General features: G+C 43.4%; 1 protein-coding gene across 3 annotated transcripts in view; it reads right to left on the reverse strand.

Moving 5' to 3' along the window:
* The window catches only part of LOC139750351 (alpha-1,6-mannosyl-glycoprotein 2-beta-N-acetylglucosaminyltransferase-like), a 326,509-nt gene that overhangs the window by 11,654 nt on the left and 299,513 nt on the right, over window positions 1-15,342 (reverse strand). For all 3 annotated transcript variants that reach the window (XR_011713113.1, XM_071665040.1, XM_071665038.1), the window contains one exon: window positions 5,664-5,771. Coding sequence is in view for 2 of the 3 variants with exons in the window: in XM_071665040.1 (XP_071521141.1) it covers window positions 5,664-5,771 (108 nt within the window). In the remaining variant the exon portion in view is untranslated. The remainder of the gene's footprint in view (window positions 1-5,663; window positions 5,772-15,342) is intronic.

A 15,342-nucleotide genomic window follows, 5' to 3' on the forward strand; every position in this document is an offset into this window, starting at 1 on the left:
GACCAAAACACCCTATATCTGCCACTCTATCATCAAACACATTCAACAAACCTTCAAAATACTCACTCCATCTCCTTCTCACATCACCACTACTTGTTATCACCTCCCCATTTGCGCCCTTCACTGAAGTTCCCATTTGCTCCCCTGTCTTACGCACTTTATTTACCTCCTTCCAGAACATCTTTTTATTCTCCCTAAAATTTAATGATACTCTCTCACCCCAACTCTCATTTGCCCTCTTTTTCACCTCTTGCACCTTTCTCTTGACCTCCTGTCTCTTTCTTTTATACATCTCCCACTCAATTGCATTTTTTCCCTGCAAAAATCGTCCAAATGCCTCTCTCTTCTCTTTCACTAATAATCTTACTTCTTCATCCCACCACTCACTACCCTTTCTAATCAACCCACCTCCCACTCTTCTCATGCCACAAGCATCTTTTGCGCAATCCATCACTGATTCCGTAAATACATCCCATTCCTCCCCCACTCCCCTTACTTCCATTGTTCTCACCTTTTTCCATTCTGTACTCAGTCTCTCCTGGTACTTCCTCACACAAGTCTCCTTCCCAAGCTCACTTACTCTCACCACCCTCTTCACCCCAACATTCACTCTTCTTTTCTGAAAACCCATACAAATCTTCACCTTAGCCTCCACAAGATAATGATCAGACATCCCTCCAGTTGCACCTCTCAGCACATTAACATCCAAAAGTCTCTCTTTCTTGCGCCTGTCAATTAACACGTAATCCAATAACGCTCTCTGGCCATCTCTCCTACTTACATACGTATACTTATGTATATCTCGCTTTTTAAACCAGGTATTCCCAATCACCAGTCCTTTTTTCAGCACGTAAATCTACAAGCTCTTCACCATTTCCATTTACAACACTGAACACCCCATGTATACCAATTATTCCCTCAACTGCCACATTACTCACCTTTGCATTCTAATCACCTATCACTATAACCCGGTCTCGTGCATCAAAACCACTAACACACTCATTGAGCTGCTCCCAAAACACTTGCCTCTCTTGATCTTTCTTCTCATGCCCAGGTGCATATGCACCAATAATCACCCATCTCTCTCCATCAACTTTCAGTTTTACCCATATTAATCGAGAATTTACTTTCTTATATTCTATCACATACTCCCACAACTCCTGTTTCAGGAGTACTGCTACTCCTTCCCTATGATTCCTATGATTCCACGGGGAAAATGAAACACGATAAGTTCCCAAGTGCATTTTCGTGTAATAATCACATCATCAAGGGAGACACAAGAGAGAAATACAACAGTCAGTTGGCATACAACGAAGAGATGTGATTATTACAAGAAAGTGCACTTGGGAAACTTATCGTGTTTCATTTTTCCCGTGGACTCAAAAGAATATACTTGATTACGCGCAAAACTGTGATCCTTCCCAATATATATATATATATATATATATATATATATATATATATATATATATATATATATATATATATATATATATGATTTTCATTGAATATGACTGTGTATTCAGCATTGATCAGTTTCTTGCCGATATTGTCAACTTGTCTAACGGTTCTCTGATACTGCTGAGGCACATTACCAATAAGCGGGACAAATTTAATAGCAAGGGTGAAACTAAACTCAAGTTGAACAATTAAAGTGATTTTTCTAATGTATATACAGTAACACAACGCAAGACAACATTTCGTGACTCGTGTCACATTCTCAAGGGTAAGGACAGTACGGTATGGTATGGGTTAACGAGCAAGAGTCAAATATCAAAAGGAAAATTGTTGACCAATGAGAGATGAATACGGCAGGCAGCTGCTCCCATATCTGACCAATGAAAGCTGGCCGCCTCAGGTTAACGGGGCTTGCTGCTACGTGACGTCACCAGTTCTGGATCTGGTCTCGTTGGGACAGGTCAGATGCAGAGCGCTAGGTAACACCAGAAGATCGTCCGCCTGCAGGTTCATGCTCGGAGATCTCTGCTTGATGTAAAGGACCTCGAGTATCTAAAGGCGTCTACGAACGTAAGAAACTGCAGAAGTTGGTGACTGAGTTTGGGATGGTGTGTGAAAGGAGAAAGGTGAAAGAAAAGGTAAATAAAAACAAGGTTATTGAGTTTAGTAAAACAGAGTGATAGGTTACCTGAAGTGTGAATTTGGAGAACATTTGGAAGAGGTAAATTGGTTTAGATATCTGGGAGTGGACATGGCAGCCAATGGAACCATGGAAGCGGGATGAGTCATAGGGTTGGGGAGAGGGCGAAGGTTCTGGGAGCGATGAAGAATGTGTAGAGAGGGAGGTCGTTACTTGGGAAGGCGAAAATGTTTATGTTTGAAGGTATAGTAGTCCCAAGGATGTTGTAGGGATGCGAAGCGTGGGCTATTGATAAAGCTGTGCGGAGGAGGGTGGATGTGTTGGAAATGAAATGTATGAGGACAATATGTGGTGTGAGGTGGTTTGATCGAGTAAGTAATGAAAGGGTAAGATAGATGTATGGTACTAAAAAGCTTGGTTGAGAGAACAGAAGAAGGTGTGTAGAAATATGGTACACAGGGTGCGAGGTGCTGTCAGTGGACTGAAGCAGGAATGTGTGGAGGAAACGATGGAAGGGTCTTATTGTTGATAGAGGTGTATAGTTCTGGTGCACTGCATGTAACAACTAGAGAATGGATGTCAAGGAATGCGGACTTTCCTCGTCTGTTATTGGCGCTACCTCGCTAACGCGGGAAACGGCACACTAATATATATAAATACATATTTCTGTTATTATACTTTGTCGCTGTCTACCGCGTTAGCGAGGTAGCGCAAAGAAACAGACAAAAGAATGGCCCAACCCACCAACATACACATGTATATACATACACGTTCACACACGCACATATACATACGTGTACATTTCAACGTATACATACATATACATACAGAGACATATACATGTATACACATGTACATAATTCATACTTGCTGCCCTCATCCATTCTCGTCGCCACCCCGCCACACATGAAATGTCATGTGTAATGCACCGATACCACAGCTCCCTTTCCACATCCAGGCCCCACAAAACATATCTATATCTATCTATCTATATATTATATATATATATATATATATATATATATATATATATATATATATATATATATATATATATATATATATATATATATAACATGTGATATACACGTCATATCTGATGTAAACTATTTACCACTATACCCCGAGAATCGAACCCCGGTCCATGTGTATGGCGACCAGGTGGCCTAACACCCAGGAGGCGATGAGCTTTAAGATAGCGTCTCCTTCGTAACCACTCGCTAATTCACGGGTCTCGTGATGGGTCACGTATCCTCATGTCACGGAAATACTGCCGCTCATCCTCTGAACGAGGAGAGAAGGAAGGAAGGAATGCATCTTAAATCGCCTCACACGGCACTATGGTGGTGGTGGTGCGTACCGTAGTACATATGGTATCTCATGTAAACTGTTTCCCACTGTACCACATACAGTTGGACCGGGGTTCAATTTATGGAGTCTCACTTTTCCCAGAGGTTATCAGTATATATATATATATATATATATATATATATATATATATATATATATATATATATATATATATATATATATTTTTTTTTTTTTTTTTTTTTTTTTTTTTTATACTTTGTCGCTGTCTCCCGCGTTTGCGAGGTAGCGCAAGGAAACAGACGAAAGAAATGGCCCAACCCCCCCCCCCCCATACACATGTACATACACACGTCCACACACGCAAATATACATACCTACACAGCTTTCCATGGTTTACCCCAGACGCTTCACATGCCTTGATTCAATCCACTGACAGCACGTCAAACCCTGTATACCACATCGCTCCAATTCACTCTATTCCTTGCCCTCCTTTCACCCTCCTGCATGTTCAGGCCCCGATCACACAAAATCTTTTTCACTCCATCTTTCCACCTCCAATTTGGTCTCCCTCTTCTCCTCGTTCCCTCCACCTCCGACACATATATCCTCTTGGTCAATCTTTCCTCACTCATTCTCTCCATGTGCCCAAACCATTTCAAAACACCCTCTTCTGCTCTCTCAACCACGCTCTTTTTATTTCCACACATCTCTCTTACCCTTACGTTACTTACTCGATCAAACCACCTCACACCACACATTGTCCTCAAACATCTCATTTCCAGCACATCCATCCTCCTGCGCACAATGTTGTATGGTTGCGAGGCGTGGGCTATGGATATATATATATATATATATATATATATATATATATATATATATATATATATATATATATATATATATATATATATATATATATATATATTTATCTTTTTTTTATTTATTTTGCTTTGTCGCTGTCTCCCGCGTCTGCGAGGTAGCGCAAGGAAACAGACGAAAGAAATGGGCCAACCCACCCCCATACACAATGTATATACATACACGTCCACACGCGCAAATATACATACCTATACATCTCAATGTACACATATATATACACACACAAACACATACATATATACCCATGCACACAATTCACACTGTCTGCCTTTATTCATTCCCATCGCCACCTCGCCACACATGGAATACCATCCCCCTCCCTCCTCATGTGTGCGAGGTAGCACTAGGAAAAGACAACAAAGGCCCCATTCGTTCACACTCAGTCTCTAGTTGTCATGCAATAATGCCCGAAACCACAGCTCCCTTTCCACATCCAGGTCCCACACAACTTTCCATGGTTTATCCCAGACGCTTCACATGCCCTGATTCAATCCACTGACAGCACGTCAACCCCGGTATACCACATCGATCCAATTCACTCTATTCCTTGCACACCTTTCACCCTCCTGCATGTTCAGGCCCCGATCACACAAAATCTTTTTCACTCCATCTTTCAACCTCCAATTTGGTCTCCCACTTCTTCTCGTTCCCTCCACCTCCGACACATATATCCTCTTGGTCAATCTTTCCTCACTCATTCTCTCCATGTGTCCAAACCATTTCAAAACATCCTTTTCTGCTCTCTCAACCACGCTCTTTTTATTTCCACACATCTCTCTTACCCTTACATTACTTACTCGATCAAACCACCTCACACCACACATTGTCCTCAAACATCTCATTTCCAGCACATCCACCCTCCTGCGCACAACTCTATCCATAGCCCAGGCCTCGCAACCAAACAACATTGTTGGAACCACTATTCCTTCAAACATACCCTTTTTTGCTTTCCGAGATAATGTTCTCGACTTCCATACATTCTTCAAGGCTCCCAGGATTTTCGCCCCCTCCCCCACCCTATGATTTACTTCCGCTTCCATAGTTCCATCCGCTGCCAGATCCACTCCCAGATATCTAAAACACTTTACTTCCTCCAGTTTTTCTCCATTCAAACTTACCTCCCAATTGACTTGACCCTCAACCCTACTGAACCTAATAGCCTTGCTCTTATTCACATTTACTCTTAACTTTCTTCTTTCACACACTTTACCAAATTCAGTCACCAGCTTATGCAGTTTCTCACATGAATCAGCCACCAGCGCTGTATCATCAGCGAACAACAACTGACTCAGATTGTTAATGTTATATATTCTCACCTGTACACCCTTTGTTAGGGTTATTCTCCGTTTTCTATTGAGATTCTTATCCTTCCTACCTGTGTATTTTCCACCACCAGTGGTGCTTGATCTGGGTGAAGGCCGCCTCGCGGTAGTGACCGTAGCTGTCCGGCCACCGCTGGTTCAGGCACCTGAGCCCCTCTCGTCTGCCAACAAGACCAGCACCATAATGATTAGGGTTAGGTTAATGGATGAATCCTAATGACTAAATCTTACATCCGTGAGATGCAGAGAGAGAGAGAGAGAGAGAGAGAGAGAGAGAGAGAGAGAGAGAGAGAGAGAGAGAGAGAGAGAGAGAGAGAGAGAGTTCATCCGCTCACATCATTCTCTAGCTGTCATGTGTAATGCACTGAAACCACAGCTCCCTATCCACATCCAGGCCTCACAGAACTTTCCATGGTTTACCCCAAACGCTTCACATGCCCTGGTTCAGTCCACTGACAGCACTTCGACCCCGGTATACCACATCGTTCCAATTCACTCTATTCCTTGCATGCCTCTCACCCTCCTGTATGTTCAGGCCCCGATCGCTCAAAATCTTTTTCAACTTCATCCTTCCACCTCCAATTTGGTCACCCACTTCTCCTCGTTAACTCCACCTCTGAAACATATATCCTCTTTGTCAACCTTTCCTTACTCATTCTCTCCACATGTCTAAACCATTTCAACACACCCTCTTCTGCTCTCTCAAGCACTCTATTTATTTCCACACATCTCTCTTACCCTTTCATTACTTACTCGATCAAACCACCTCACACCACATATTGTCCTAAAACATTTCATTTCCAGTACATCCACCCCTTCCGTACAACCCTATCTATAGCCCATGCCTCGCAACCATATAATATTGTTGGGATTACGTTGCATGAAAACATACCCATCATTGCCCTCCCACATAACATTCTTTCTTTCCTCACATTCTTCAGCGCTCCCAGAACCTTCGCCCCCTCACCCACCCTATGACTCATTCTGCTGCCAAGTCCACTCCCAGATATGTAAAACACTTCACTTCTTCCAGTTTTTCTCCATTCAAACTTACATCCCAACTATCCTGACCCTCACTCCTGCGGAACCTAATAACCTTGCTTTTATTCACATTTACCCCAACTTCCCCCTTTCACATACTCTTCCAGACTTAATAATCATATTTTGCAGTTTCTCACTCTAGTCTATCACCAGCGCTGTATCATCAGCAAACAACAACTGACTCACTTCCCAGGCCCTCTTCTCCACTTCAGACTGCATACTCGCCCCTCTTTCCAAGACTTGCATTTACCTCCCTCACCACCACATCATAAACAAATTAGACAGTCATGGTGACATCACACACCCCTACAGCAGACCGACATTCACAGGAAACCAATCCCTCTCCTCTCCTCCTGCTCATACACTTGCCTTACATTCTTGGTAAAAACTTTTCACTGCTTCTAGCAACTTACCTCCCACACCATATATTCTTAAGACCTTCCACAAAGCATCTCTGTCCACCCTATCATATGCCTTCTCCAGATCCATAAATGCTACATACAAATCCATCGGTTTTTCTAAGTATTTCCCACAAACATTCTTCAAAGCAAACACCTGATCCACAAATCCTCTACCACTTCTGAAACCACACTGCTCTTCCCCAATCTGATGCTCTGTACATGCCTCTACCCTTTCAATCAATACCCTCCCATACAGCTTACCAGGTATGCTCAACAAATCTCTCTCTCTCTCTCTCTCTCTCTCTCTCTCTCTCTCTCTCTCTCTCTCTCTCTCTCTCTCTCTCTCTCTCACACACACACACACACAAATTCATATATATATATATATATATATATATATATATATATATATATATATATATATATATATAGGGTGGGGGAGGGGGCGAAAATTCTGGGGGCCTTGAAGAATGTGTGGAAGTCGAGAACATTATCTCGGAAAGCAAAAATGGGTATGTTTGAAGGAATAGTGGTTCCAACAATGTTGTATGGTTGCGAGGCGTGGGCTATGGATAGAGTTGTGCGCAGGAGGATGGATGTGCTGGAAATGAGATGTTTGAGGGCAATGTGTGGTGTGAGGTGGTTTGATCGAGTGAGTAACGTAAGGGTAAGAGAGATGTGTGGAAATAAAAAGAGCGTGGTTGAGAGAGCAGAAGAGGGTGTTTTGAAGTGGTTTGGGCACATGGAGAGAATGAGTGAGGAAAGATTGACCAAGAGGATATATGTGTCGGAGGTGGAGGGAACGAGGAGAAGAGGGAGACCAAATTGGAGGTGGAAAGATGGAGTGAAAAAGATTTTGTGTGATCGGGGCCTGAACATGCAGGAGGGTGAAAGGAGGGCAAGGAATAGAGTGAATTGGAGCGATGTGGTATACCGGGGTTGACGTGCTGTCAGTGGATTGAATCAAGGCATGTGAAGCGTCTGGGGTAAACCATGGAAAGCTGTGTAGGTATGTATATTTGCGTGTGTGGACGTATGTATATACATGTGTATGGGGGGGGGGGGCCATTTCTTTCTTCTGTTTCCTTGCGCTACCTCGCAAACGCGGGAGACAGCGACAAAGTATAATAAAAAAATAATATATATATATATCCCTGGGGATAGGGGATTAAGAATACTTCCCACGTATTCCCTGCGTGTCGTAGAAGGCGACTAAAAGGGGAGGGAGCGGGGGGCTGAAAATCCTCCCCTCTCGTCTTTTTTTTTAATTTTCCAAAAGAAGGAACAGAGGGGGCCAGGTGAGGATATTCCAAAAAAGGCCCAGTCCTCTGTTCTTAACGCTACCTCGCTAACGCGGGAAATGGCGAATAGTTTAAAAGAAAAGAAATATATATATATATATACCAACGAAAGAATGGCCCAACCCACCTACATACACATATATATATATACATACACGCCCACACACGCACATATACATACATATACATACACGGACATATACATATATACACATGTACATATTAATACTTGCTGCCTTCATCCATTTCCGTCGCCATCCCACCACACATGAAATGGTACCCCCTCCCCCCTCATGTGTGCGAGGTAGCGCTAGGAAAAGAACAAAGGGAACATTCGTTCACACTCAGTCTCTAGCTGTCACGTATAATGCACCGAAACCACAGCTCCCTTTCCACATCCAGGCCCTACAAAACTTTTCATGGTTTATCCCAGAAGCTTCACATGCTCTGGTTCAATCCATTGACAGCACGTCGACCCGGTATACTATATCGTTCCAATCACTCTATTTCTTGCACACCTTTCACTCTCCTGCATGTTCAGGCCCCGATCGCTCAAAATCTTTTTCACTACATCCTTACACCTCCAATTTGGTCTCCACCTCTGAGGCATATATCCTCTCTGTCAATCTTTCCTCACTCTTTCTCTCCATGTGACCAAATCATTTCAATACACCTTCTGCTCTCTCAACTACACTTTTTATTACCACACATCTCTCTTACTCTTTCATTACTTACTCGATCAAACCACCGCACACCACATATTGTCCTCAAACATCTCATTTCCAACACATCCATCCTCCTCCGCACAACCCTATCTATAGCCCACGCTTCGCAACCATATAACATTGCTTAAACTACTATTCCTTCAAACATACCCAATTTTGCTCTCCGAGATAACGTTCTCGCCTTCCACACATTCTTTAACGCTCCCAGAACCTTTGCCTCCTCCCCCACCCTATGACTCACTTCCGCTTCCATGGTTCCATCTGCTGCTAAATCCACTCCCAGATATCTAGAACACTTCACTTCCTCCAGTTTTTATCCATTCAAACTTATTCCCAATTGACTTGTCCCTCAACGCTACTGAACCTAATACTCACGTTTACTCTCAGCTTTCTTCTTTCACACACTTTACCAAACTCATTCACCAGCTTCTGCAGTTTCTCACCCGAATCAGCCACCAGCGCTGTATCCTCAGCGAACAACAACTGACTCACTTCCCAAGCCCTCTCATCCACAACAGAGTGCATACTTGCCCCTCTCCCCTGCCGCAAACCGACATTCACTGGAAACCAATAATTTTCCTCTCTTCCTACTCGTACACATGCCTTACATCCTCGATAAAAACTTTTCACTGCTTCTTACCTCCCACACCATATATTCTTAATACCTTCCACAGAGCATCTCTATCAACTCTATCATATGCCCTCTCCAGATCCATAAATGCTACATACAAATCCATCTGCTTTTCTAAGTATTTCTCACATACATTCTTCAAAGCAAACACCTGATCCACACATCCTCTACCACTTCTGAAACCACACTGCTCTTCCCCAATCTGATGCTCTGTACATGACGACACCCTCTCCGCATGCCACACACTTCACGTGCACGTGTCATCTGTGCTTCCCTAGATACGTTCCTTTCTTCTCCCACTCCTCAGGTTTCCGTCCTTCTTACATTACGACATTCCTCACCCAGTCCCTCTCAGTATCTACGGACACCAGCCCCCTTCCCAAGCCTGACTCACTCCCACCATCTTCTCTCCACCCATACCATTTCCTCGTTTCCTGAAGCCACCGCAAAATTTCGCGCTCGCCTTTCATGTGCAGCGGTTATCTCGTGCCCCTTAATCATACCGTTAACTGACACATCATCCGCTCCTGCACTCACACCTCCCATCATAAATACTCAATCCCCGGCATCAAAACTGTTGACGCACTCTCTCAGTTCCTTCCAAAACACACACTCTCTCTCTCTCTCTCTCGCTTCCAGAGCCACAAGTACTGGCGACCACCCACTTCTCGTACCCTAATCTCATTCTCACCCACGTAAGTCAGGAACTCACTTCCTTGCACTCCCATAACTCCTGCTTCAGCAGGAGTGTCACTGTACCATAGCTCTCGCCCCACAACATCCCCAGCTTCTACCGCTGGCACATTCCCAGATCAGACTTCTCTCTGTCCACCTTCACCTTACTCTGACTTCCAGACAGAACATCCAAGCTCCTAGCTGCACACATACGACCTGTCCCTCACGTCTCAGTCCTGGTTACGTCCACACACACACCCAGACACCCCCAGCCTGAGCCGTCGAGGAGGAGGAGTGAAGCAACACTGGCTACTTCTGCTCCCACTTTTAGAAACTAAAATACAAGGGTGGAGCGTTTCCTGATTCCCTCCCTATAGCTGTCTTCTACGACACGAAGTAGATAACGGGGGAACTATTCTTTCTCCACTCTCTCTCTCTCCACGACTACACACACACAGACACACACACACACACACACACACACACACACACTTTAAACATGACAGATAGAGACTGAGTGTGAACGAATGTGGCCTTTGTTGTCTTTTCCTAGCGATACCTCGCGCGCGCGCGGGGGGAGTGGGTTGTCATTTCATGTGTGTGGCGGGGTGGCGGCAGGAAGGGATGAAGGCAGCATGTATGAATTATATACGTATATGTCTGTGTATGTATGTGTATGTATACGTTGAAATGTATAGGTATGTATATGTGCGTGTGTAGGCGTTTATGTATATACATATGTATGTGGGTGGGTTGGGCCATTTCTTTCGTCTGTTTCCTTGCGCTACCTCGCTGACGTGGGAGACAGCGACAAAGTATAATAAATATATAAATACATATATAAAGTTCAATGGACTCTGTGACTAAGATCTATTGCCGTCTGAAATAATGACCGTCCGACTTGGTAGGAAGCCCTTGCAACAGACCCCTGAGCAATTAGAATAATTACGGTTCATTATCAAGAAATGTAATTAAAGCGCGACGAAACGGGTACCACAGCTGGGGTTGATACTGCCTTGACCAGAACTCTGGGAGATTAAATATAATCAAGATCTGCTGCTGTTTATAATGGTCGGTATTTCAAGCTCAGCCTTCCTGTTATCACAGATGTAATTGATGATCTCTGAAGATAGACACACACACACACACACACACACACACACGCGCACACACCTGGCTATACAATATGGTTGGCTCTGACGTCACAAGACCCGTTCGTTAATACCCCCTCAGTTAACATGACATTTTACCTTCACTGTTTCTTTCATGTTAGCTGAGACAGCAGCTGGCGCAACTGAATGCTTTAATCAAGTCCATCCCATTAATGATGCTATATATATATATATATATATATATATATATATATTTTTTTTTTTTTTTTTTTTTGCTTTGTCGCTGTCTCCCGCGTTTCCGAGGTAGCGCAAGGAAACAGACGAAAGAAATGGCCCAACCCACCCCCAAACACATGTATATACATATACGTCCACACACGCAAATATACATACCTATATATCTCAATGTACACACATATATATATATACACACACAGACATATACATATATACACATGTACATAATTCATACTGTCTGCCTTTATTCATTCCCATCGCCACCTCGCCACACATGAAATAACAACCCCCTCCGCCCTCATGTGTGCGAGGTAGCGCTAGGAAAAGACAACAAAGGCAACATTCGTTCACACTCAGTCTCTAGCTATCATGTAATAATGCACCGAAACCACAGCTCCCTTTCTACATCCAGGCCCCACAGAACTTTCCATGGTTTAACCCAGACGCTTCACATGCCCTGGTTCAATCCATTGACAGCATGTCGACCCCGGTATACCACATCGTTCCAATTTACTCTATTCCTTGCACGCCTTTCACCCTCCTGCATGTTCAGGCCCCGATCACCCAAAATCTTTTTCACTCCATCTTTCCACCTCCAATCTGGTCTCCCACTTCTCCTCGTTCCCTCCACCTCTGACACATATATCCTCTTGGTCAATCTTTCCTCACTCGTTCTCTCCATGTGACCAAACCATTTCAAAACACCCTCTTCTGCTCTCTCAACCACGCTCTTTATATTTCCACACATCTCTCTTACCCTTGCATTGCTTACTCGATCAAACCACCTCACACCCCATATTGTCCTCAAACATTTCATTTCTAGCACATCCACCCTCCTCCGCACAACTTTATCCATAGCCCACGCCTCGCAACCATACAACATTGTTGGAACCACTATTCCTTCAAACATACCCATTTTTGCTTTCCGAGATAATGTTCTCGACTTCCACACATTCTTCAAGGCTCCCAGAATTTTCGCCCCCTCCCCCACATTATGATTCACTTTCGCTTCCATGGTTCCATCCGCTGCCAGATCCACTCCCAGATATCTAAAACACTTTACTTCCTCCAGTTTTTCTCCATTCAAACTTACCTCCCAGTTGACTTGACCCTAAACCCTACTGTACCTAATAACCTTGCTCTTATTAACATTTACTCTTAACTTTCTTCTTTCACACACTTTACCAGACTCAGTCACCAGCTTCTGCAGTTTCTCACATGAATCAGCCACCAGCCATGTATCATCAGCGAACAACAACTGACTCACTTCCCAAGCTCTCTCATCTACAACAGACTGCATACTTGCCCCTCTTTCCAAAACTCTTGCATTCACCTCCCTAACAACCCCATCCATAAACAAATTAAACAACCATGGAGACATCACACACCCCTGCCGCAAACCTACATTCACTGAGAACCAATCACTTTCCTCTCTTCCTACACGTACACACGCCTTGCAACCTCGATAAAGACTTTTCACTGCTTCTAACACCTTGCCTCCCACACCATATATTCTTAATACCTTCCACAGAGCATCTCTATCAACTCTATCATATGCCTTCTCCAGATCCATAAATGCTACATACAAATCCATTTGCTTTTCTAAGTATTTCTCACATACATTCTTCAAAACAAACATCTGATCCACACATCCTCTACCACTTCTGAAACCACACTGCTCTTCCCCAATCTGATGCTCTGTACATGCCTTCACCCTCTCAATAAATACCCTCCCATATGATTTACCAGGAATACTCAACAAACTTATACCTCTGTAATTTGAGCACTCACTCTTATCCCCTTTGCCTTTGTACAGTGGCACTATGCAAGCATTCCGCCAATCCTCAGGCACCTCACCATGAATCATAGATAAATTAGATAACCTTACCAACCAGTCAACAATACAGTCACCCCCTTTTTTAATAAATTCCACTGCAATACGATCCAAGCCTGCTGCCTTGCCGGCTTTCATCTTCCGCAAAGCTTTTACTACCTCTTCTCTGTTTACCAAATCATTTTCCCTATGTCTTTCAGAAGTGGTAGAGGATGTGTGGATCAGGTGTTTGCTTTGAAGAATGTATGTGAGAAATACTTAGAAAAGCAAATGGATTTGTATGTAGCATTTATGGATCTGGAGAAGGCATATGATAGAGTTGATAGAGATGCTCTGTGGAAGGTATTAAGAATATATGGTGTGGGAGGAAAGTTGTTAGAAGCAGTGAAAAGTTTTTATCGAGGATGTAAGGCATGTGTATGTGTAGGAAGAGAGGAAAGTGATTGGTTCTCAGTGAATGTAGGTTTGCGGCAGGGGTGTGTAATGTCTCCATGGTTGTTTAATTTGTTTATGGATGGGGTTGTTAGGGAGGTAAATGCAAGAGTTTTGGAAAGAGGGGCAAGTATGAAGTCTGGTGGGGATGAGAGAGCTTGGGAAGTGAGTCAGTTGTTGTTCGCTGATGATACAGCGCTGGTGGCTGATTCATGTGAGAAACTGCAGAAGCTGGTGACTGAATTTGGTAAAGTGTGTGGAAGAAGAAAGTTAAGAGTAAATGTGAATAAGAGCAAGGTTATTAGGTACAGTAGGGTTGAGGGTCAAGTCAATTGGGAGGTGAGTTTGAATGGAGAAAAACTGGAGGAAGTGAAGTGTTTTAGATATCTGGGAGTGGATCTGGCAGCGGATGGAACCATGGAAGCGGAAGTGGATCATAGGGTGGGGGAGGGGGCGAAAATTCTGGGGGCCTTGAGGAGTGTGTGGAAGTCGAGAACATTATCTCGGAAAGCAAAAATGGGTATGTTTGAAGGAATAGTGGTTCCAACAATGTTGTATGGTTGCGAGGCGTGGGCTATGGATAGAGTTGTGCGCAGGAGGATGGATGTGCTGGAAATGAGATGTTTGAGGACAATGTGTGGTGTGAGGTGGTTTGATCGAGTGAGTAACGTAAGGGTAAGAGAGATGTGTGGAAATAAAAAGAGCGTGGTTGAGAGAGCAGAAGAGGGTGTTTTGAAGTGGTTTGGGCACATGGAGAAAATGAGTGAGGAAAGATTGACCAAGAGGATATATGTGTCGGAGGTGGAGGGAACGAGGAGAAGAGGGAGACCAAATTGGAGGTGGAAAGATGGAGTGAAAAAGATTTTGTGTGATCGGGGCCTGAACATGCAGGAGGGTGAAAGGAGGGCAAGGAATAGAGTGAATTGGAGCGATGTGGTATACCGGGGTTGACGTGCTGTCAGTGGATTGAATCAAGGCATGTGAAGCGTCTGGGGTAAACCATGGAAAGCTGTGTAGGTATGTATATTTGCGTGTGTGGACGTGTATGTATATACATGTGTATGGGGGTGGGTTGGGCCATTTCTTTCGTCTGTTTCCTTGCGCTACCTCGCAAACGCGGGAGACAGCGACAAAGTATAATAAAATAAAATATATAATAAATATATATATATATATATATATATATATATATATATATATATATATATATATATATATATATATATATATATATATATATATATATTATATATAAATAAATTAAACAACCATGGAGACATCACACACCCCTGCCGCAAACCTACATTCACTGAGAACCAATCACTTTCCACTCTTCCTACACG

Source organism: Panulirus ornatus, chromosome 9 (genome assembly GCF_036320965.1).
Source record: "Panulirus ornatus isolate Po-2019 chromosome 9, ASM3632096v1, whole genome shotgun sequence".
Taxonomy (NCBI): Eukaryota; Metazoa; Arthropoda; class Malacostraca; order Decapoda; family Palinuridae; genus Panulirus; species Panulirus ornatus.